This window comes from Tenrec ecaudatus, chromosome 10 (genome assembly GCF_050624435.1).
Source record: "Tenrec ecaudatus isolate mTenEca1 chromosome 10, mTenEca1.hap1, whole genome shotgun sequence".
Taxonomy (NCBI): Eukaryota; Metazoa; Chordata; class Mammalia; order Afrosoricida; family Tenrecidae; genus Tenrec; species Tenrec ecaudatus.
In genome coordinates, this window is record NC_134539.1 from 152,839,036 (window position 1) to 152,862,737 (window position 23,702).

Below are 23,702 nucleotides of genomic sequence, written 5' to 3' on the forward strand. Positions count from 1 at the left end.
GCGGGGGGGGGGGGGGCTCCTTCTGTCACTTTGGTGCCTTCTAGGCGGAGGAAGGCAGGGCCAGGGCAGCCCATAAGAGCCCCCCCCCCCGCCTCACTACAGGTTTCTCTGTAGCCTGTCCTGGATGGGCAGCAATGCTCCCCTGGGCCTCCAGAGCTGCCTGTCCCACCCTGTGATGACAGCCAGACAGGACAGGGCTTCCCTTGTGGCGCTGTGGGTCAGGCGTTGGGAGGAGGAGGCTGGTACCATCAACATTTACTGTCTCGGGAGCAGTAGGGGGTCGCTGTGTGTCCAGGCAGACTCGCCAGCAGGAGGTTGGGTTTGGGTTTTAAAGTTTGGTCAGTGGGGCAAGGAGAGTTTTGGAGCCCCCGTGAACCTCTCCACAGGGGAGGCGGGCTGTGTCACCTCGCACACCCAGAGCCCCCCCCCCCCGCAGGCCCAGCCACGGCACCCCCTCCTGGAAGCATGGCCCCGCCCGTCACAGTGTGTGGGGAAGGTTGTCTTCTGCTTCCGCCTTCCAGATCGCATTCCAGGTCGATCTGACTGCCGCTGCCCTGCTCGGAATCCGCCAGCAACTTCCCTCGTCCGCCAGACAAAGCGGTGTCAGCCGCTGCGGCCTCCGGGAACCTTCTTTCCCAGAGTCCATTGCTTTCCACGGCTGTGTGCCCGCCACACACCTCTCTTGAGATTCAGAGTCCGAGGGGCACGGGCTGCTTGGGACTGATGGTGGGGGGGGGGGGCTTCCTCTGAGGAGGGCAGGAGGGAGGGGTTCCCATGTCTCCCACCCCACTGCCCTGTCACTGGGCTTGTGCAACTTCACCTTTCCATTGGAGCCGGCACGGGCCTGTCGGTTGCTCTGAGAGTGGGTGCGAGACGCTGCGTTCGGATGGGCGGGGGCAGGGGTGCAGACCCCCCCCAGAGCCCTTTGACTAGCAACTGCTCCAGACTCCTGGAGCGCTGGCTCCTCCCCTCCCTGAGACCCAGGCCCGGGAACCGCATGCTCGGTGGGCCGGGTGCTGGCCCCCTCAATCTCATGCCCACAGGCTCTCTCCTCTCCTCATCTGATGGTGTGTGGTCATTAGTTGCGTGACTGTGGATTTTCCATAATATTTATCTCTTCCCCCAATCCACTAGCTGCAGCCCTGGCACCAGCTCCTTAGCACTCTGCCTGCCACCGGGCACCATCTGGCCTTTCAGCTGAGAAAGAAGCCCGTCCCCAATGAGAGCGGGGGCAGCAGGGATGGCTGTGCCAGGCTAGTGCCATCGGGCCTGGCCAACCTCCACCTTCCCGAGGGAGCTGGGCTGCAGGAGGCTGGGGAGGAGACGCCTGGCTCTGGGCAGATGACTCGGGTTCTAATCTCAACTCACTGCCACCGAGTTGTCTCTGGCTCACAGCGACCCTGCAGGACAGGGTGGAACTGCCCCTGTGGGTTTCCCAGACAGTCACCCTTGATGGGAGCAGACAGCCTCCCCTTTCCCTCAAAGAGCGATGGGTGGTTTCCAACTGCTGACCCCGAGGTTTAGCAGCCCAGCGCCGTAACACCACAAGGGCTCCCTCAGACACTTCTATGTCATCGCAGGATCTGGGGCGAGTTATGTCGCCCCCCTCGATCCTTTCAGCCGAGGCAGGACTCTTCTTTCATGAGGCGCTTGTGTTCAAAGACTCCTCACAGAGATGCCTGGGTCTTGGGGAGGAGGAGCCAGTGCTCCTGGAGTCTGTATGGATTCAGGGGAAGACAGGTCTGTTTCGTGGCCGGGGAGGTGAGCAGGAGGGGGTTCTCCTGTGTCCTCTTCTTTCCTGTGGCACTGAGAACACCGATGGCCCTGCCAACCCCCTGTGCTGGCAATGCCACGCTCCTTTCAGAAAAAAACAGGTACTCCGTGTGCCCCGGCAATGAAAGCCTTGTGCTGTGATAGCCCCCTCCAAAGAACCAAACTCACCGCCATCGAGTCGGTGCTGACCCAGAGCCACCTACAAGACAGGATGGCACTGTCCCTGTGGGTTCCTGAGACTGTCGATCTTTATGGGAGTAGAAAGCCCTGTCTTCCACCCTCAGAGCGACTGGTGGTTTTGAACTATTGACCAGGGCTTCCGCGATCACCCATAATAGTTACATGCTGTTCAGAGAGAGAGAGAGACACTATTCCAGCACCCCCAGGGAGCGCTGTCACCCACTGAGATGAACATTTTGGCTGGAGCAACCTCCTCTTTCTCCCCTGGAGTGGCTAGTGGATTTAAACCTTCGACCTTGTGGCTAGTGGCCTCTGCTTAACCCACAGGGCCACCAGGGCACTTTACATGGGAGCTGGAGCACTGGGCACAGGACAGGCAGAACACGTTAACCTGTAACAGAAAACGTAGCCCGTGCCACTAGCCGGCTGGAAATTGTCTAGCTATAAAAAGCATCCGATGGGATCTTTGCTGGCTGAGTAAACTTGCACCAGAAACACAATCAGAAAGTACCTTTCTCTCTAGAAGGCCGCAGAGGGTCTGAGGGAGGGCCCCCAGAGATCATCAGCTGTCAAATCCTGACAGCCTTTCCACGGAGCGCTGGGGACGGGGCGGGGGAGGGTGAGAAAAATCAGCCCCCTCTGCCCTCCAAGGGCCCCAGCAGCTCCTTGCCGTCAGGTCCCGGATGAGAGCTGCCCCATGGCTCGGTCTGAACCCCGAGCTCCTCTCCCTGCCCATCCTGCTCAGGATGACGTGACCAGTCTGGGGAGCTCGTGTCCACCCAGCCAGCCCCCCAACTGCCCGGCACTGACAGCCTCATGCTGGCCGGTGCCTACCCAGCACATGTCCTGCTTCACTGGCCTCTAACTGGACCATCTTCTAGCACTGTCGGTTCTAGAACCGCCCCTCTCTGGGTTGGTGGGGCCTCCGTGCACTTTTTAGGGTGAAGGGCATTTCCATCCTTGTTCTAGCCCAGGCCGACCCCTCTCTCGGACCCTCAGTGGTGTGGTTACGTACTGGCCTGCTAACTGTGAGGTCAGCAGAGCTGCTTCTGACCATAGCAGCCCCACGTGACAGTAGAATTGGCCCTCTGGGGGTCCTGGCCACTCTGCAGAGCACAGTGGGACGTCCCTGAACCACGGGGTGGCTAGTGGATTCGAACCGCCAACCCTTTGCTAGCAGCCGAGCATTTACCGCTGCACCACTAGGGTCCCTAGGTAGAGGGCATAGAGCGCCCATGCAAACAGCTCTGACCGGAGGTCTTTGGGCAGGTGGGCCTTGTGTGGCTTCAGGATGTGCGGGTGTCTGGAGGACCCTTGGCTTGTGGTAACGGGGGTGCTGCTGGGACTTATGCTCTCTGACACACAGACTGTGCTTTGGGGGCGGGGATCTAATAACTCGCCAGGGTCTCCCCCTTTGCAGTGGCGACATCAGGACCCCAGCCCTAGCCCTTCCCGAAACCTGCGCTCCCTCAGTGCCCCCCACAGCCTCCGTACCAGCCACCCTCTTGTGGCCGCATCCCCAGACGCCGTCATAAACTCTGCCGGAAAAATTAAAACTCCCCGGCCCACGTGTGCAGAGCCACTTGAGAGCTAAAAATAGAGTCCTTTAGCCTTTTCTCCAGCACGCCTCAAGGGCCCCAAAAGTTCACTTCAGCTTCAGGTCTGGTGCCTGCTGAGTTCCCATTAACCCCAATTAACTCCCCCTCCCCACCCCTCACCCCAAGCCTGGCTCAGCAAGAGCCGCTGGGAGTCTTCTTGGGAAACAGGCCCCGGCTGAGCGCCCCTGCACAGGCCACCACTGCCCACTGTCCACCTCCGAAGAGGAAGAGGCCCGGCCCCCTCTTTATGCCCCTCGGGGTTTGTTCGCCAGTTTTCAATTGTGAGACAGGTGGCGGGGGGGTGCATTTGAGATCATCAGCTTTGTAGTCACCAGTTTCACCTACTCATGAGCCTCCCCTGCAGCCCCCCCCCATTTCTCTGGTCAAGGACGCTCCCTGTCTCCCATCCCACCCAGGTTACCCCCACAGTCTAGCCCGCCCTCCCCACCTGGGCATTCTCCAGTGCTGTTCCCTTTGGGGGGGGGGAGTCTGCGTCTGGGGTTCCCGTACCCCTCTCAGAACAGGGTGCCACTTCCCTTGTACAAGAAGACCCCGGTTGTCCCACTTCCACTCCCCATAAGAAGCCCAAAGCGGATTTCCAGTTTCCTGAAGAAAAGGGAGGCCAGCATGAGCATTGTGTGTGCGTGTGATTGTAGGCTCTGTGTGTTAATGCCTGCGGTTTGACTCCCAGCGACCCCATAGAACAGGCTAGAGCAGCCCCTCTCCTGGATTTCTGAGAAGGTGACTCTTTATGGGAGTGGAAAGCCTCATCTGTCTCCTTCAGAGAGGCTGGTTGTTTTGAACTAATGACCATGTGGTTAGCAGACCAACCAGTAGCCACTCCATCACCAGTGGGCCTTCCATTTTGGGGGTCTGGTAACGCTCAAAACGTGTTCCCATATAAAACAAGGGGTGACGGCATCTTCACTTTATTCTGTTTCGACTTAGAGAAGGTTTCAGAGAATCATTCTTTTGGATTTTGGACGGTGAGGGGCACGGGGTCAGCCCCCTGCTGATGTCGCTGTGTTTAGGGGAGATGAGGCAGCGTGACCCCAGGCCAGCATTCCATGACTGGCTTTATGGGGCTGCTGTGTCACCCACCAACCTTATCGTGGGCCTGCCGGTCTTGGGCATTGAGGCTCCAGGAACCCCATCTGGGTACATGTGGGAGCCAGATGGCAGGCCCCAGAGCCCTTTCTGGGAGGGAGAAACGGGCAGACACTGGGTACTGCCCGCCTGGAGTTTGCAGCAGGCAGTGCAAGGAGGGCAGGCTCCGAGACAAGCGGCCGGCCAGGCAGTGCTGCCCTCTCCCTCGGCTCAAGGTCGAAGCAGCGCCTTTGCGCTGACTACTGCTTGCCCCCCTGCCATCCTTCTCCCTCCCCACAGCTAGGTGGGATGCAGGCAGCAAGCCCCTCCTCCTAGTTGCCCAACAGCCAGCGGTCTTCTGCCTCTGTCCACATCCTCTTGTTGCTGTGGGTGCAGGGCACTTTGTCTCACTTCAAGATTGGAACCTCTCTCTCTCTCTCTCTCTCTCTCTCTCTCTCTCTCTCTCTCTCTCTCTCTCTCTCTCTCTCTCTCGGCCTTAACTTTCAGCCGAAGGACAGACAGTAAGGTGGGCAGTCACCTGGGAGTGTGGACTAGCCAACCAGACAGATTAAAGGAGCAGCATCAGAGATGGGCAGGGCTGGGGAAAATGAGCAGACAGAAACAGCCGGCACGGTGCCATTCCTTCGGGGACCACGTCCCGGAACAACGCCTGTGAAGTGTGGGGTGAAACACCAGCGAGCGCTGTGAGCACACACCCCCCCCAAAATCACACCAATGTACTTAGCAAAACAGTAGGGGCGTACCAGCAGCCAGGAGGCGCCCCTCCCCGGGAAGCTGGATGTGCACAGGAATGCGGTTGGGCCCTCGATTCTTGGGACCTCTGACCCCAGGGTATCATTCTCTCGGATGCTGCGTGGCTGTGCCTTCCTGCCGTGGATGGTGGGCCAGAAGACTCCCAGAACGCCAGCCTGGGCTTGCCTCGTAGGGGAAGCTGCAGTGGCGGGGAGCCTTCCCCCCGTGGCGTGTGCCCCCACCCGCTGCACTTAGAGGGCCCGGAGGCAGTGGAGAGCACAGCTGGGCCCCGACTTCTCGTTGCCATTGCTGGGGGTGCACACAGCCGGGTAGCTCCTGTGGCCCTCATATACATTCTTGGAGCTGCTGTGGGGCCAGACTTGGCCCACAGGGTCTTCGCTGGGCCCCACGGGAAGAGCTCCAGCAAACAGAACGAGATGGGACTGTCTCCGCCCTGGTGGTGGAGTGGGTGATGCTCTGGACTGTTCATCGCAAGGTCAGCGGTTGGAGCCTACCAGCCGCTCTGCAGGAGAAAGAGGCAGTCACCTGCCCTGTCGAGATGTTCTGCCCTGGAGACCCAAGAAACCACTTCTCTGCCTACCTGGGTCGCCGTAAGTCGGAATCTGCTCAGGGGCAGTGGGTTTTGTCCTGTTTTGAAGTTTGTTCCAGTAACACGGCATGGCGCTCCTATTTGGTGGCTGTTGGGACTGCCCGGGGCCACTGTGACTGGGGGTGGCCGAGCCTTTGCTCACAGCTCTCGGCATCGTTGCCACCACGCCACTGAGAGGCCATCCCACGCAGCCCACCCACACTGGTCCCGGCAGGCAGCTTCTTCGAACGTCTTCCTGATAGTGGATTGCTCAGAGTGCAGACCAGTGAATTAGGGCCATTCCCGACAAGCCCAAAGGGTTTCCATCAGCGAGCTGTCAGAGGCACGTCTGCCAGGCCTTTCTTCCTAGTCCCGGTCTGGAAGCACCATCAAAACCCTGCTGGTGGGGTAGCTTCCAGCAGCCTAGCACCCACCCCACAGCTGCCAGTCGGAGGCACTGGATTAGGGCAACCCTGTCCCCTCTCCAAGGAGCCCTGCTGGCATAGTGGTTATGCCTCAGGCTCTGACCCACAAGATCGGCAGTTCAAAGACGGGGCTTTCTGCCCCGCCTGTGAGTTCTAGTCTGGAAAACTCACAGGAGCCGGTCTGTCCTTTCCAGTCGGGTCCTGAGAGTCGAATCCACCCGACGGCAGTGAACTTTGGTTTGGTTTTGGTGCTGGCAGCCTCCCAGAGTCCCGGCCCACGGTCTCCATCAAGAGCCAGCGGTTTCGAGGGGGCTCCATGCATCCCCGCCTGCCCCCGCCCACAATGCCATTCCCAGAGGCCGGTTTGAAGGTGTCCTTAGAGACCAAAGACCTCCTCCCCTCTTTGCTCTCCCGGTCAGAGGTTCCCATGGCCTCCGCCACTGGCGTCTGCCTCCCGTACGAGTTGGGCCAGAAGAGTCCTTGGACCGAGCACAAGTCTGGAGCGACCGATGGCATTTGGGGGTTTGGAAAATTGTGCAGGAGCCAGCTAATTTATAATGTCACACAGGCGCGCCTGGAAGACCCAGGAGGCCAGGCCGCCTCTGCACTTTCTCTTTCTTCCTTTTATGGAAGGCAGACAGGCCCGCCCCGCACTGGACCTGCAGCACGTGCCCGTCTGGGACGCTCTCCTCCCACCTCCCCTTTCCTCTCGGTGCCCGGCAGCCAGGGCACCGCCGCGTCCTCCGGCCTGCCCGCTCCTGGGGCTGTTGTCGCTCTCGACTCCAGCTAATTTGCAGAGGCCACCTGTTCCTTAATTAGCCCAGCGTCTCGGTCTGGGCCCCCCTCAGCTGCCTGCGTGTGCGTCCCCACGGCAGGGCTGCTGTGTGGCCGGCTGTCCGTATGTGCTGGACACATGTGCCTAACTGGGCCCTGAGCCTGCCCGGTGGCCAGTGTTCGTGAGCGTGAAAAGGGAATGCGCCCAGTCCCCACCTGGTCGTGGCTGTCACGGCTCAGATGGAGACCTGCTGCCCCTAGAACTGACCGAGAGTCCGGGCAGGTATGGGCCTCCTGAGCTCTCCCGCAGGTCCAGACGGTTGAGCTAAAGGGGGGCCCCTGTGGGGGTGACGCTGGCTGCCATCAAATGGAACCAGCAGAGTCCATCTGCAGTGACCTTTCGCAAGCAGCCCGCCAGACCTGTCCTCAGGGGACCTCCGGGAGGGTTCGAACCACCAACCTTTCGGCTAGCCGTGGGGCACCCGCTGTCTGTGTCACCCAGGCGGCCCCCTGTGTGCCAGGATCTTGGTGAGCATCTGCTCCCGTCCACAGCAGCTGGATTCTCCCCCTACCCGCCCGCCCTCATGCCACCCCTGCTTCCGAAACCCATCCTTGGTCTGCCAAGATAACACCTGACCTCCCATGTGAGGCCCCGGCTCCCTGCGCTCACAGGCAGCCCACTACCCCCCCCCCCCCAAGGCAGGCATTCGCACCCTGCTTCCTACTGGAGGCCTCCAGGGCCAGGGGCGGAGCACCCCCGAGGCTGCAAGAGTTGGGGGATCGGGGCCCAAGCCAGCAGGGCCGTTTCCCGGCACCGTTTGTGGCAAATGGCAGTGTCTCTCCTGGCACATGGGGAGTCGGCACGGGAAGCCACCCAGAGTGGAATTGTGCCCGTGTGTTGTGGATGCGGCTGCATATGGCCTCAACCGCCCTCCCCTGGGGCCTGAGGGAGTGGACATGCCACTGTATGCCTCTGACCTCTCTCTCGCCCAGAGAGCCCTTTCTGATCACCCACACTACCCCCTGTATGCTGGGAACGCTTGCCCTCCCTCTCTCTGGAGCAGAAGCAGGATGGGTCCTGAGCCTCAGCAGAAACTGCTTCTTTCCAGAACCCACCCCCCCAGGCCTGGCGGGGCTGCCAAGTGCCACCCCACACCCAGCCCCGCTAATTAGAGCACTTCAGGCCCTCCGGTCTTCCGGCTGGCCTCCTGCGCACAGTGATAATGGGCTTCGATGAGGGGTCACAGCCTCTCCCACTTCCTGCTCTCCGTGCCCAGGGGGCGGGGAGGAAGGCTCAGCCACCCTTCTGCAGGGTTCCTGCCCACCCGCCCATCACGGGGACTGGCTGGGCCACACAGCTGCTGCTGCATGATCCTCCAGATCCCAGGGCCGGGCCCTGAACGCCGAGTGGAATCTGCCGCCCCGAGCATGGGCGCCATTAGCGGGAGTGGGGTTGTCAAGGGGCTGGGCCCTAATGTCTGTGAGCCTGGAAATTGGGATGGCCGCCGTCTGAATTTGGACGGGCAACTTCAGTTCCGCTGCTCCCTGAGCAGGTATTCTGACCAGGAAGCCCAGCCCCTCCCCCTCAGGCAGCCCCATGTTCCCCACCCCCCTCTCTTTGCCAAGATGAGGCCCCATTAGTTTGGGGGGCAGGGAGCACACTTTCCCTGTTTCCTGAATGCCCCCAGACAGGGCTGTCATCTGGGTCTCTGTGGCACGTGGAGACTGGCATGTGGAGACTGGTAGCTGGCTGGTTTTTGGAGAAGTCATCAGGCCTTTCTTCCTCATCCTTCTTAGTCTGGAAGCTCTGCTGAAACCCGTCCGGCCTCTGCCCACAAGCAGCAGTCGAGCCCCGGCCACCCCAGGTCACAGGGCTGCCGGGCAGGCTTCCCTGCTGGACGGTGTCTGGCAGCCCTTCTGCCCCTGGCCCGTGTCTATGCCCAACCTCTGAATGTGCGTAGACAGCCAGGTTAGAGAGTGACCAGTCAGAAAGCAGAAGTGACCAGAGCGGTCAAGTGTGAGGCATATAGGGGGATCCCCTGACTCTTCCCCACCCCCTGGCTCTGGAACGTGCCCAAGGGGAAGCTGTGACCCTGGGGAGCCTGGGCCCAGCCCAGTGCCCTGCTGAGACAGGACTAGGCCTCTGCGGTGGGTGGCCTGCCCTCACTCTCGTGTGTCGTCCCCCCTCCCCCACAGGCCATCTTCACCCTCCTCCTGGGACCCTTCACCTTCTTTGACGTCCAGAAGACCAAGTACCTGCAGATCCTGACGTCGCTGATGCGATGGGTCGGTGAGTCCAAGAAGCGCCCGGCCACTCTGGACCGTGTGTACAGGTTGGAGGTGGGGGGTCCACTCAGTACCTCTCAGGGCCGCACCGTAGGGACTGAGCAGGCATGAGGACCCAGCAGGGCCTCCCACCACCCATACCCGCCCCCAAGTCCAAGACATGACACCTGTTGGGTGTGTGGTGGCCACTTGGCCTCCATGCCATCGCTGCTGTGGGAGGGGGCATGGTTGCAGCCTCCGTGTCCGTCCGTCAGTCCCCTTTGAGCGCCTCCCTGTTTTCCGCCGCCCCTCTGCTTTTCCAAGCATGATGTCCTTCTCCAGGGGCTGCTCCCCCCTGACAGCCAAGGACGGGAGACAGTCTCGCCCTCCTCGCCGCTCAGGGCACTCCGGCTGCGCTCCTGCCCAGACAGGTCCATGGCTCCTGGCGTGCACGCACCCCGTTCTGCTCTCCTTCGTCTCTGGCTGTCGGACCCCTGTGGACGTCCGCGGCAATTGTAACCCCTGTGGCTTGGGTCAGGGTGCATCAGCACCCGCCCTCCAGGGGACATCTTTGCCTCCGTGCACGTCCGAGAGGTCTGCAGGGCAGATCTGCCCAGCACAGTGTGCCCTTGGACCTCATGACTGCTGTCTCAGCCCACAGGCCCAGGTTGATTGTGCATCTGCATCGGTATCACCGCCGGTCCCCGGGCGGCGAGACCTCTGGTCTCCCTCCGGCTCAGCTGTTCTGACGATGTCCAACTGTGGGCATTGCTCCTTCGCCACCATCTTGAGTCCCAGGACCGTGCATGGGGCCGAGGGGCACCGAGGCCCACATGAGCTACCCAGACAGTGTCGGAGCGGGCACTGCCCAGGTCCACTGGAGGCAGTGTGTCCTTGTCGGCTTCTTGGGAACACAGGCCCAAACACCCCTTTCTCCCCAATGCCTGCTCTTGGCGTTGGAAAGCCTGCTTGTCCTCAGGAGAAGGGGCATTTAGGAGGGCCCTTCCACCCTCCTCGCTGCCCTGGCCTGTCTGGTGACCAGCTACTGGACCCTGCAGTAGGTCAGGGCCCTGAGGTGAGCCCAGCCTGTGGGGTCGCCTGACCTTCCCCTCCCACTTCTGCAGTAGTGATGGGGCGTGGGGAGTCTCCCACAGCAGAGCTGAGCTGTCTCCATCTCCGCCCCACTCGCCCGAGGCGACAGGAACTGGGTGGGGAGAGGTGACAGGTTCCTTGCCAGCTTGATGGATCCTGCGCCAGCGCTCCGGGGGGATGACCGCCCGGATAATGCTGGTCAGTGGCGCCCGCAGGCCCCGTGCCTGAGCAGTGTGCCAGTCCACTCTGCATCCATTCATGACAAGGAGGGGACTGGGCAGGACGGGGGAGTCTGGGGGTGAATACACAAATAAGGAGGGATTGCCTCGCACAGTGCAGGAGACCAGACAGACCTAGGGCCTCCGTGACCCCAAAGGCATCCCAGGACCGCCCTGGCGTCCACTGGGCTCTGCAGTCCGAGCCCTGGCCTCGCCAGAGTCAGGCTCCCAGCAGGACTGGCTACTCGGTGCTTTGGAGGGAGACTGCGCTCTCTCTCAGCATGGGGGACAGAGGGGGGATGTGCAGCAGCCCCGTGCCCCAGGATGACCACTTGGCCTCCACCTCTGCAGGGCCCATCCCAGGGCCCTGCCTCTGCTGGGTCCAAACCCAGTAGCCCCACCCCCTCCCCCAGGACTGCAGGAGGTTCAAGGTTGAGCCCAGTCACCAAGGCGCTGGGAAGGTCGCCGGCACTCATGCTGATGGCAGTGCCTGCAACCTGACAGTGTTGCCTTTGAGCTGGGAGACAAGCCTCCTGTCCCCGGAGATCCAGGAGATAAGCCTGTGCCGAGGGTGACAGCCCGGGAAGTCACAGTCTCCTAGTAGCCTCAGACCTCCTCCCCTCCGCCCAGAGACAACCCCCCGGGGGGGAAGACAAGGGGCAGAGCCCAGCTGAGTGCACCCTCCAGCGTGCAGATGCCACGCCGCCTGCCCAGCTCGCAGCTGCCCCTGGTGTGCGAATCCCTGACGTTTGATGACGGAGGAACTGGAGGGGAGACCCCATGTCTGTCACACGGTGAAGACAGGAGTGCCGCGCCCCTGAGATTCCATCTCCCAGCAGGGCCTCCCCTTCCCCAGCAGACAGGTGTCCCAGTGCCCCAGGACTGGCACACACCAGAGCCCCTGAGGACCAGGGAGCGCCCCAAAACCGTAACACTGCATCTGATAGCATACTGCAAAAAGCGGCCCTTGGGTGGCCCGGGCTTCAAGTAGGGACTTGGAGAGAGAGAGCGAGCAAGTGCGCACGGGTAGAGGATGGGGGCCCAGGCTGGTGTACATGCCTCCTCCCACCCCCCGGCTGCCCCAAGGGCGCATTCGGCCTCATAAGCTGGTCTGCTGCCTGGGAACAGACTGGACCCCATAAGGGTGTGCTTCCTCTGCTCCGGCTCAGCCCAGGCGGTCCTTCCAGAACTCTCCAGCAGGCTGTGCGCACTGGCACCGAGCCAACTGTGCCCCACCACCACCACCACAACCCCACCATCTGACCCATAGCCTGCCTTCCCCAAGCTGATGACTAGGGAGCTCGTGGGGGAATGCGGGAGGGTAACAGGCAGGCTCCGGCTGGAAGACAGAAGGGGAAGCAAGCCCAGGGGCCGCAGCACCGTGGATAAATGTGCAGAGCCAGAAACTTGCTCTCGCTTGATTAGGGGTGGGCTCTGCCATCTGTTTAAATGAGGCCGCGACGATTGCAGGCCTCCCGCCTGTGGCTCCTCCTGCCTACCACCCCCCAGCAGGGTCCCTGGTGCTCCAGAGCCTTCCAACCAGCCCCTACTGATGCGCTTGCCTATCTCCCCCCCTCCCTCAATTCATGAGTCCCTGGGTGGACTGGGTGTCCCGTGGCCTTCTCCCCTCATAGCCACTTGTCAGGAAAACTGCAGCCTCCAGATGAAGAGATGGGAGCTAACTTCAAGGGCGGCGGTTCAAACCCACCAGCTGCTCCCTGGGAGAAAAGTGAGACTGTTTCCCCGGGAAGATCGGCAACCACAGAAGCCCCCAGGGGCAGTCTGCTCTGCCCACAGGGTCGCTGTGAGTCAGAATCGTCACGGTTAGCTTCTTCACTTGCTCCCCAAAGATGTCCCAAGGCCACCAGGTGGGCCCTGCAGAATGGACTGCCTCCTTCCAGGCTGTATGTGCGGGAGGGCTACTGTGGAGCTAGGGGACCTGATGCACCCCATCCAGCTGGCACCCCACTGCCTTCAGGGAGGCGCTGGCCCTTGGAGTACCAGGCCCCTTCTCTCAGAGGGCCTGGGGGCTGCTGTAGCACCCAGCCCCCGGAGTGGCCTCACTTCCCGGACGTCAGCCCCTGCACTGTCCGTAGACTGTCCCTGGGGTTGAGGAGGGGCTGGCAGCTTTACCACACCAGCGCTGCCCCGACACACTCCTGCAGACACCTCATGCTGGGGGACGTGAACAGCTGGCTCAGCGTGGGCGCCCCGTTTGGCGTTATGAAAAAACCACTTCTTTCTAATAAAGGCTGGTCTGCGCGGCAGCCGCCTCAGGCCTGGGCCGCCTCGGGCCCACAGGGCCGCCTCCACCTGCTTGTGGATTCAGAGCAGGCAGCCGCCCGCTCCAGTCGGCTCCACCTTCCCCTCAAAGTGGGTCAGCCGCTGGCCTCCTCTCAGGGCAAGTGGTCCTGAATGGACCTGAGCCTGCCTCTCAAAGCTTCCGGCCCACCTCTCCCACAGCCCCTCCCAATGGGGCAGGAAGTCCCCAAGAGCAAGCCGTCACTGGGGAGGGCACGTCCCAGGTTGCCTGTCCCCAGAATTGGCAGTGGCCACCTGGCTGGCTGCCTGCCTCCTGGAGACCCCGGCCTGCTGCTGTGGGGTCTCCTGCCAGTCCCTCAACAGGCTAGCAGCTGGCAGCTGGACACCTTCACCCCCTGCCCCCACGGCCCCCTCAGGCCCGAGAAGGACCCCCACACTGAAGGCCCCCATCACTGAGGACACTGGGCAGGCGACTTAGAAGGACTTACACTCTCACTTCCTGGAGGCTGAGCGTCCTCACCAGGGTCTCCGCCGGCGGACCCCTGGGGCCTCTGAGAGAGGGGCTGCTCACACACCCCCCCACTTTGGTTGATGAGTGCTGCCCTGTGGAGCCCAACCCCCTGAGCCTGTGTGGCAGGAGAACGGCTCCAGGGCCCCCAAGAGCCAGGCTCCCAAGTCTTTTTCAGGGGGGTCCCTCAATCCGCTTACCTTTCCCTTGGTAATGGGGTGCTTTACCCCTGTGTCACCAAGGCTCTGGCTGGGTCCCTTTCAGCCACGAGGTGCACCTGCCTCCAAGGCCACGCGGCGTCCGTCTTTCCCTGCAGGAGACCCCCGATTATGACACCACTCGGGAGGGGTCAGGGGTCAAGGGCTGCTCTCCGGGCTGCTTTCCCAGGAGCAGGTCGCCAGGCCTTTCTTACGAAACATCCCAGGCGGGCCGATGCCAGCCAACAGCATGGGATCATCTGCAACGGTCTTCGTGCCCTGAGTTCTCCCCTCAGCCAGGAAGCCTGCAGCCTCCAGATGAAGAGAAAGGAGCCAACAACTGCAAGGGCAGCAGTTCAAACCCACCGGCCACTCCCTGAGAGAAAAGTGAGACTTTCTGCCCCCGGAAAGATCTGCAACCCCAGAAGCCCCCAGGGGCACTCTGCTGTGCCCACAGGGTCGCTGTGAATCAGAATCGACTCGGTGGCAGGGAGAATGGCAAGCAGTGGAAATCTGTTCTCTGGACCAGAATCCCAGTGCCAGCTGGGCTCTCCAGAGGGTCCTGCCTGGTGATTCCTGGTGACTCCCAACTTCCTTGGATTGTGGCTGCCCACTCGACTCTCGGCCACTGTCGCACATGACCTTCTCCCCCACACGTTACCTCTTCTCACGAGGATGCCAACCTCTGCCTCAAGTCCATCCCGACTCACAGTGACCCCGGGACAGGGCACAACTGCCCCTGTGCACACTCTTCTGAGACCAGAAATCTTTACAGGAGCAGAAAGCCTCGTCTTTCTCCCTCAGGGTGGCGGGGGGTTTCAAACTGCCCACCTTGTGGTTGGCAGCCCAACTCGGAACCCGCTGTGCCACCCACCCAGTGTGGCCTCCCTCGTCTCACCTGGGGGGCCCTGCAGGGTCCCCATTTCCACATCAGGACATGGTTTATGGGGTGCTCTTTCCCCAGTCCGCACCCCGAGATAAGGTCTGTGTCTAAGTGGTGTCCCCCGCCCCCCCCTCCCCCGGCCCCAGGGCTGCAGCCAGGCTGCCTTGCGCACTTGGCCTGAGGACCCTGGGGCTTCCTGCAGCCGCAGCTTCTGCCAAGTGACTCCCGTCACTCCTGGTCACCTGCTGCCGCCTCTGAGAGCTGAGAAGCGGCCTTGCCCTCGGGGTTCTCTGCCCGCCCGCCTGCCCTGCCCCAGGCACTGCTGCTCCAGGGGAGCCCAGCCGGAGTGGGGAGAGGTGTGGTGCCAGCCCGCCCCGGTCTGGCTGCTCCCCATCCATTATCATCAGCGCTGGCATATTGATTCTCTGCTTGGAGAAGGGAGTACCACCTCCCCACAGTCACCGTGATGAATGGGTCACTGCCACACCGGCTCCAGAGGTGGCCCAGAACCGCCCGCTGGTGGGGGAGCAGCCAGGCCCTGGGGCTGGGTCCTGCCCAGTCTTCACAGGGGCCACATGCAGAGGTCAGACTAAGCGGGCAACACCCCAGGGCCTCGGCACGGCTCGGCGCTGATGGAGAAAGAATCCGAAGATTCAGTCTTGACTCCGAAGACCGGCACCTCCAGGGCACCGGGACCAGGAGCAGTGGGCCCATGACCGAAGAGCAGAGTGGACATCAGCCCCCTCGTGACAAGTGCCCGGGGTCCCCTGGACCTAGAACCACAGGCCAAGGAAGCTCGGGCTCCCGTGTCCTTCAGCTTTTCATGAAGGCTGACCGCAGCCCTCGGCCCACCCCAGCCTCCCGCGTCCCCGCCTGCAGGGAGAGCTGGGGGACCTGGGAGCTGGGTCCAGGCAGACACGGACAGGAAAGGGACTTGGGGCACACACCCCAGCTCACCCTTTGCCCTCATCTGTGCCTGTAACAGTGGCATCATGGGGACGTTGGGCTGCTGACTGCAAGGTCGGCAGTTTGAAACCCCCAGCTGCTTGACAGGAGAAAGATGGAGCTTTCTACTCCCATAAAGAGCTACAGTGTCAGAAGCCACAGGGGCAGTTCCACCCTGTCCTCTAGTCGGCACCAGCTCCACGGCGGTGAGTTTGGATTTCCGGTTTGACCCCTGTACCGTCCTCCCGGACTGGGGGCTCCAGGAGCAGAGACCAGGCGTCGGAGAGTGCCTGGACTGCACAGGGTCCTCCGGACACCTTCGCTGCATGCGTGAGTGCGTAGTGGACCCTGCGGCTGGACGCTGCGGGCTGCACGAAGCAGGCGCACCTCCCCAACGGGGGCCGGCCCTTATCACAGCTATTCACAGAGAAGACTCCTGCCCCTCGCTACCTTGCAGCTGAGCCTCTGAGGCCCACAGCCACCCTCATGTGACTGGCTCACACTTCCCCCACTCCTCACGGGGCTGGCTCACACCCCCCCCCCCAAGTGTGACTTCCCCGCCCGGAAGCGCAGGCCTGGGTGTGTGGTCCCAGAGCTGCCATGGTCGCCCTGGGCAGGTGAGAGCAAAAGGACCAGGCCCTGCGCACGGGACCTGAGGCCCCTCCTCGGGGCAGATTGTGTGCGTGCACACAGCCTCTCACCATGAAGTCTTGCTCCTCTGGGGTGCAGTCTGCGCAGGGCCCTCCGGGCCTCACAGCAGACCCCCGCACCCAGCCGCACTTCCCACCGCTGTCTGCCGCTCACGGCCTGCCACCTCGTTGCCTCTTGATTGATGATCAGAGCTGATGAGTTTGGGAAGCAGCTGTCTCTTGGGGACAGGCAATCCGTCCTAGAGAGGACTGATGAACTCAAGCGTCCATTAGGGGGGCGGGCAGGGACAGACCTGTCTCCGCCGTGCCAGACTCAGACTCCCTGCAGATCAGAAGGTCAGAGTGGACCCGGCGCTGCTGCCCTCTCTGCAGTGACCCCTGTCTTGCTTTGCCCTTGGAGAGTAGAGCAGCGTTTCCCTTCCTCCACACTCAGCGGCCACCGTGTGCCCATCGGGGAGCGGGGGTAGGGTAGGGCACACCACACCAGGCTCCCTCCTTTCGCCCCTCGCCGGGCCTGTGCAGAATTGGTCCCTCACCCTGGCAAGTCAGAGCCAGGTCTTAGACCTGTGGCCTCTGAGAACTTTGGGGGGGATCCTATGTGACCACTGCTGCTCTGACTGGGGCTCCGCCATCCCTGTGGGACATCCTGAGGGCAGGCAGGGCTCAGCACCCCAGGATGCTGGAGGAATCTGCTAACAGGGTTGTGAAAGGGGGGACTCGCAAGTGGGGTGCAGCCTTCAGTGAAAACAGTCAATGCGCTATTCCTCTGAGTAAGCCCTCCACCCCCACTTCTACTCCAGAAACAGCCCTGCCTACTCCCACCCCCCAACTGCCTCCCCAGGACCCCTGGTATCCTCTACTCTTTGGGTGTTAGCAAGCAGGACTGCCTTTCTTCAGAGATGAGGGCATTGGACAAACAAATCTGGGGCCAGGCCTCCAAGACCCCTGGGTCGGCCCTGTGGGAAGGCCCTTGTCTCTGGGGGTCCCGTCAGCCTGGCAGTCCTTCCCCCATCTTGTTTCGGGGTGGGGTGTCTCTCTCTTAACTTACTGGGGTATCATAATAGATCATCATTGGTTCAGATCATCCTCTGCAGTCCCCTCACTGACCCCCTACCCCCAGGCCCTGCTTCCATTCCACCGCCTCTCCTGACCCTCTGAGCTGTGTCCTGAGGTCAGTGCTGCCCTGGAGAGGGAGTGTTTGGACACAGGGCTGCATTCAGTTCTAGAGGGTCACACTAGCCAGTGTCACCAGCCTCTCGCCCACCAGTAAGCCTGGTCTCTCGCACAATCATGGGTCCCCCACTGCCCAGGACCTGCCATGATGAGCAGTGGCGGCGGTGGTGGTGGCCGGGCACCGTCTAATCTCCTCTGGTCTCGGAATTGGTGGTGGAGCCTGATGCTTGCGGTCCAGTGGTCCACTGGACTCATCTCCACGCGTCTTTCAACGTGGCTCACGCCCCTCTTTTCTGGACGGGGGGACAGGGAAGGAACGGTCCTCCCACCCCAGACGACCCCGGCTGTAACTCCACCAAGGAGGATGTAACCATTGTCACAGTGGCGTCTTCTCTTCATCTCTTGGCCCCCACAGACCCCCTCGAGGGTGGATTTTGTTGTTGGGGGAGGGGATTTGAAAGACAGGGATCCTTTGCACTTTGAGGTCCCTGCATCCTCACTAGCCGACAGACCCTGCATCTGCGGGGCGGGGAGAGGGTAGGCGTGTGTAGCGTTTGCCGTGTGGCCAACCCTGAAAGAGGCAGACCTCGCCCGGGAGAGGCTGGTGTCCCCAGCTGCTTCCTCAGCACCCCTTGCCCCGCCTGAGTGGTGTCTGTCAGTAATGGGTGAACAGCACTGACGACCCATATGTGGTTCGGGTGTGGTCGGTTCACCTGGGGGTCCAGGAAAGCCCACACAGGTTCCCAGTCCATGAGCAGTGATGGATCCCGATTGAACGCCTCCCGCTCAGCTTGAGGTTTCAAAGGAATGTTTACTTTGCAGGGAAAAGACTTGGAGGGGCCGGGGAGTTGGCTCTCGAGTTAAAAGCCTGGCCTCACCGCCATCGAGTGGGTGCCGACGCTCAGCGGGCCGAGGGTCCCCGGGTCTGTGGAGTGGAAAGCCCCGTCTTTGTCTTTCTCTCTCCCGAGGAGCAGGGCTGGGGGTAGGGTGGGGTGGGGGGTGTTCCAGCTGCCGACCCGGAGGGTCTCAGCCCAGCGCGCTGTCACACCGGCCGCCAGGCTCCTGAGTTGAAAGCGGTTACCATTCAGAGCATCGTGGGTTCACTCATCCCTCACAGCCAGGGCTTGAAAGGGGCAGCTCAATTCCCCATCGATGCAGACACAGCTCCCCAGCACAGCGTCTGCTGCCGCCTGCGTCCCTCCTCTGAAAACAGCTCCACACTTGGTCGGTTGGTGACCAGCACGACCAGGAAAACAGCCCGGGCCAGGGAAGGGCCTGCATCCCTTCAGTGCCTGGAGGCTGGGGTGGACGGGCCCCATACGGTGGGGCAGCGAGCTCACAACCCGGACAGGCCTCGGTCAGCACAGCTCTGCATCCGCTGTGTGTGCTGGGCCAGGGGACACCCCCCCAACAGGGCAGGCTGTGCAGCCCCCTGTGAGCCTCAGGACTCACTCCTCCCAGCGGCTTTGTAACCCTTTCTGCCCCAGGATCCTGCCCCCACCCCAGGATCCTTTGTGCTCCTGCACACACACCCCCACCGCACACATGCACCCCATGCACACGCCCCTCGTATTCCCTTTCCACGTCCCTGCCCTCCCGTCACCACGTGTGCGTGTCCCAGCTGCATGTACCCTACAGGTATTCGTGCATGTGTGCACACATACACACACGTGCGCGCTCCTGCCCCCGGCACCTCGCTGACTCGGCTCTCTGGGGCCCTGGGTTGGCCTTGGGAAGCAGGGAGGCACCTGGGGTGCCAGCCTTTTCTGCCTCCCCCAGAGGGTTAACTCAGAAGCAATTCCCACTTTCCCCTTGGCTGGGCAGAGCTGGAAGATTTGTGATGTCCGCCAGCAAGGGCGTCACAGCCGCCCGCCCCCAGTCAGGAGAGCAGCCAGGGACAAGTCACTGACTTCACTGCCGTTTCCACAGCCCCCGCACCCCCTACCCAGGTCCTTCTCCCAGCTGATGAAGACAAACAGCCACGGTGTCTGCTGGTGGTCCTGCCGGGGGCTGGGGACTCTGAGGTGGCTTGAGGGGACAATGGCAGTTGCCCATAGAAAGCCAGTGCAGGGCCACGTGCCCATTCCTGGCCCGCCCATGCCTCACCCAGGGGTGCCAGGGCCCATCATGGCTTCCCCCGAGGCCTCGGGATGTGCCTGAGGGCTGCGAGCTCCAGAAATAGAGGCGGGGACACCAGGGCTGCAGGAGTGGCCACAGTAGCAGGTCTGGGCAGTGGGGACAGTCGGTGTCAGGAGCCAGAGGAGGAAAGAACTTGTTGGCTCTTGAGGGCTTAGGGTGCCAGGACCCTTGTCCGCGGGCAGTGATGTTGGGCCCTCGGCGGTGCCTGCTCCCTGCTGGCCCTGCCCTCCCCACATGCTCTTTAGAGTGCCCGTTGGAGGGGGGCTGCAGGGTCCGAGCCACTGCCCTGCCCCCTGGAGTGGCCACTGACAGCTTCCAGGCACAGGCCACACCTCTGCTCGCTCTTGTCCCTGTCCCCTCGTGTGCCTAGCAGAGGCCCTGGGTCCCCAAAACCTGCTCCTCCTCCTCCTCTTTTTCCCCAGGCACCAGTCCGGCCTGCACCTGCCCCGTGACCCGGGCACAGGGCCCTAGCAGATCAGCCCCATCGCGGTGGCCAGGGGGCTGGTGCGCTGGCCCCACTGACCCCACCCTCTCCTCCCACAGCCTTCGCCATCATGATTGTGCTAGCGCTGGTCCGCATCGGGCACGGGCAGGGCGAGGGCCGCCCCGCCCTGGCAGACCCCGCCGGGCTCCGGAACCTGTTCGGCGTGTGCGTGTACTCCTTCATGTGCCAGCACTCCCTGCCATCCCTCCTCACCCCCGTGTCCTCCAAGCGCCACCTGACGCGGCTGGTCCTGCTGGACTACGTGCTCATCCTGGCCTTCTACAGCCTCCTGTCCTTCACCGCCATCTTCTGCTTCCGCAGCGACAGCCTGCTGGACATGTACACCCTCAACTTCGCGCGCTGCGATGTCGTGAGCGTGGCGGCCGTGCGCTTCTTCCTGGGCCTCTTCCCCGTGTTCACCATCAGCACCAACTTCCCCATCATCGCCGTGACGCTGCGCAACAACTGGAAGACGCTCTTCCACCGCGAGGGCGGCACCTACCCCTGGGTGGTGGACCGCCTGGCCTTCCCCACCATCACGCTGCTGCCCCCCGTGGCAGTGGCCTTCTGCACCCACGACCTGGAGTCCCTGGTGGCCATCACCGGAGCCTACGCAGGCACGGGCATCCAGTACATCATCCCCGCCTTCCTGGTCTTCCACTGCCGCAAGGACATCCGGCTGGCCTTCGGCCCCGGCGCCGCCAACAAGCATGCATCCCCCTTCCGCCACGCCTTCTGGGTGGGCTTCGTGCTGCTCTGGGCCTTCTCCTGCCTCTTCTTCGTCACGGCCAACATCATCCTCAGCGAGACCAAGCTCTGACGGCAGGACCCCGCCCCTGCTCAGGCTCAGCCTGCTCAGGCTCAGCCTGCCCGGCCACCGAAGAGCCTCCTGACCCCCGAGGGGGAAGGCGAGGCACACAGGGCACTGGGAGGCCACTGCCTGTCCCCCACGCACACATGCCAGCCCGGCCCCAGGACTAGTCCTCATTTATTTAGTGTCGCCTTGGCTGCAAGCTGGCACCCACCCCACCCAGGATGGTGGGTCACAGCGCTGGCGCTGCTTCTGTGTAAGAGACTACTAGCCCACCACCCCCAAGGCAGCCCCCGCCCCACATTCAGCAGGAGCGCCTCCTCCCATCCTTCCCACTTGCGGTGACAGGGCTGGTCGGGCCGCCTAGGCGAACACAGGAAGTGCCGGAGCCATGGGGACAGCAGGCCGTGTACCCGCTGAGGGGGTCACAGCAGCCCCTGGGCTGGGTTTAACCCTGACCTGTGACCCTCTGCTGTCCACTGCTCACAGGGGCTTCACAAGGGGCACCCCCAGCACTGCCTGTGCTGATGGACTCCACGCCGAGGGGCCAGAGGTGCGGGGAGAGTACGCTGCCCAGCTTCCTGCCCCGCGGCCTCCCAGGCACTGGACACAGTTGAAGCTGATGACGTCTGAGTCGTTATTGTGCCTTCTGCTTCAGGCCCCGGGGCCTTCGGGGCCCTGCTGGCCTGGGGCCTGGAGCTGCCTCGGGTGGGGGGCCCTGCCCCACCTCCCTCTCTTCATGTTAGTGCCTTGCTCAGCCCTCTTCCCGGGGACACTGTCCACCACCTCCCCACCCGGGTCTCAATCCGTGCACCTGGAGCAGCAGGCTGGCCGGGTCTCCTGGGGCCAAGGCAAGGGTGTCTGTCTGCCTGAGGATGAAGTCAGCTGGGGGTGCACAGCAGAGCCCGGAGCCCGTGGGGTACATAGGTCCTCCAGGCTGCTGCTGGAGCCTGCGCCCGCTCACCTTCAGCTCCCAAATGCATGCCCTCTAGTCTTCCCGTCCACACGGAAGGCCAGTATGCGCCGCTTTACCCCCTGCCCTTGGGCTCTTTCCCAGGGGGCACCGCCCCGGGGCTCGTGGAACGAGGGTGCTAAGGTGGTAGCACCAGGGTTGATGAAGACAGCCAGCCCTCCCAGGAGCTGCCTGGCCGGCCGACACCGAAAACTCCATGAAAACAGCCATCCTCACCCGTCTCCAAGTACATTCCCTGCAGCCTAAGGGCGATTGAACCCCCCTCCCGCCCTAGGCGCCAGGCCGAGTTTGGGCCGAAGATGCATTAGTGGCTGCAAGCCCAGGTTGGTCCACGTGACACCATGAGCCACACACCAGAGCCAGTTGGCCTGTGGACCTGGGCCCTGCCACCTCTGCTGTGGAGGTCACCACTGCCTGCCTCTGCAGGGCCCTCAGCTCCCCACTGACCAGTCTGCAGGGATCGCCGCCCTCTCCAACCCCAGACCCCAACCAGTGGGGGTCCAAGCAAGTGGGAGAGGACCCCCACTAACTACATGCACCCCCCCCACCCAGGCTGGCTCGTGTTTTGTGTGTGTGTCCATTCCACTGGCCCTGAGTTTCCAGGGCACCTTGGTGAAACGGGTCCCAGTTTCCCCTTTACAGATGGACCTAGGCTCCCGACGGCCAGCCTGGCCCAGGGATGGGTGTCACTTTAGAGAGCATCTCCGCCCACATCACAGGGCCCTCACTGCCCCCTGAGACAGGCCAGCACTCCACCTTGCTCCGGACCTGTCCGTGTCGGCCACGCCCGGCCAGTCCCTCACTTGAGGCTTTGGATGGGCAGATGGCAGGCGGGAGGTGGCCAGTGGGCACTCGCCAGACCCTGGACCGCACAGCTGTTCTCACTACGTGGGGGCAGAAGCTGAAGTTGGTGTGGTGGGGGGAAGGGGGGAGCTGGTTTCTGCCACATACCCCCACCCCACAGGCAGCGCCTGGAAAAGGAGAGGGTGGCAGTGCCAGGCCTGGACCAGGAGACTGGGAAGCAAGCCAGGTGCCTGCCTCAGCCACCCGAAAGGTGACCCTCTGAGGCCAAGACCCAGGACGTCCGAGGGGCTTTGCAGGCTCTGTGGGGCCAACAGGGCAATGACAGGCTGGGGACAAAAAGGACGAAGGTCAAGCTGAAGCAGCAGTGGCTACACAAGGGACTGGACTAAAGGCAGCCCTGCGTGCTGGCCCTGTGACTGCCACACTCTGTTCCCCCGCCCCTGTAAAATGGGGTGAGTCTCTGGGACTCGGCCGTTCGGGTGTGCTCAGTAAAGCCATTATTTATGGGTTCTGTCTCTCTGTCGCCCCTGTTCAGTCAGTCACCATGCTCGGAGCTGAGGGCCACCAGCCTCACTTAAGACACACAATTCCCACCCCGGACCCCCACTTGGTGTCACACGCCCAAACAGGCTGGGTGCCTGGCCACCACGATTGTCTGTGGAAGGAGGCAGAGAACTTGAGGTCTTCAGGGACCAAGGGCATAGGAGAAAGACGCTCCCTGTTTCCCCCCTCCCAAAGTCAGCTATTGGTCAGGGGGGCAGGCTGGAGCCTGGGGACCCTCGCTAAGGAGCTCATGCAGCACCCCTTCCCACGCACGGATCACGCATGACTCTGCCTTAGCGAAGCTGTGCAGTCATGACCGGGCAAACTGGTAAGCACTTCAAGCACTAGAGTAAACCGGGCCCTGGCTCCCTGCACCCCACCCAGAGGCAGGCACGGGCGCATTGGCGTCTGGGTGAGCGCCCTGCCTCGCGGAGGGTCAGTCCTGTGTGCAGTGAGTTGGAGCTGAGGCCTGGAGTCCCTTCCCAGGCAGTTGGCAGATTTCTGCCCTCACTTGGGGAGAAGCAGGAACAAGGCACAGGAACTGGAGACTGGCAGTGAGAGCCCCCACCCCCCGCCG

The 23,702-nt window shown here is 62.5% G+C and overlaps 1 protein-coding gene across 1 annotated transcript in view; it reads left to right on the forward strand.

Annotated features, from left to right (window-relative positions):
* Positions 1-23,106, forward strand: part of SLC38A12 (solute carrier family 38 member 12) — a 50,389-nt gene extending 27,283 nt beyond the window's left edge. Inside the window, exons 9-10 of the mRNA XM_075562181.1 lie at positions 9,375-9,468; positions 20,054-23,106. Of these exons, the coding sequence (XP_075418296.1) occupies positions 9,375-9,468; positions 20,054-20,814 (855 nt within the window). The 3' untranslated portion in view covers positions 20,815-23,106. The remainder of the gene's footprint in view (positions 1-9,374; positions 9,469-20,053) is intronic.
* The last annotated feature ends 596 nt before the right edge of the window (positions 23,107-23,702 follow it).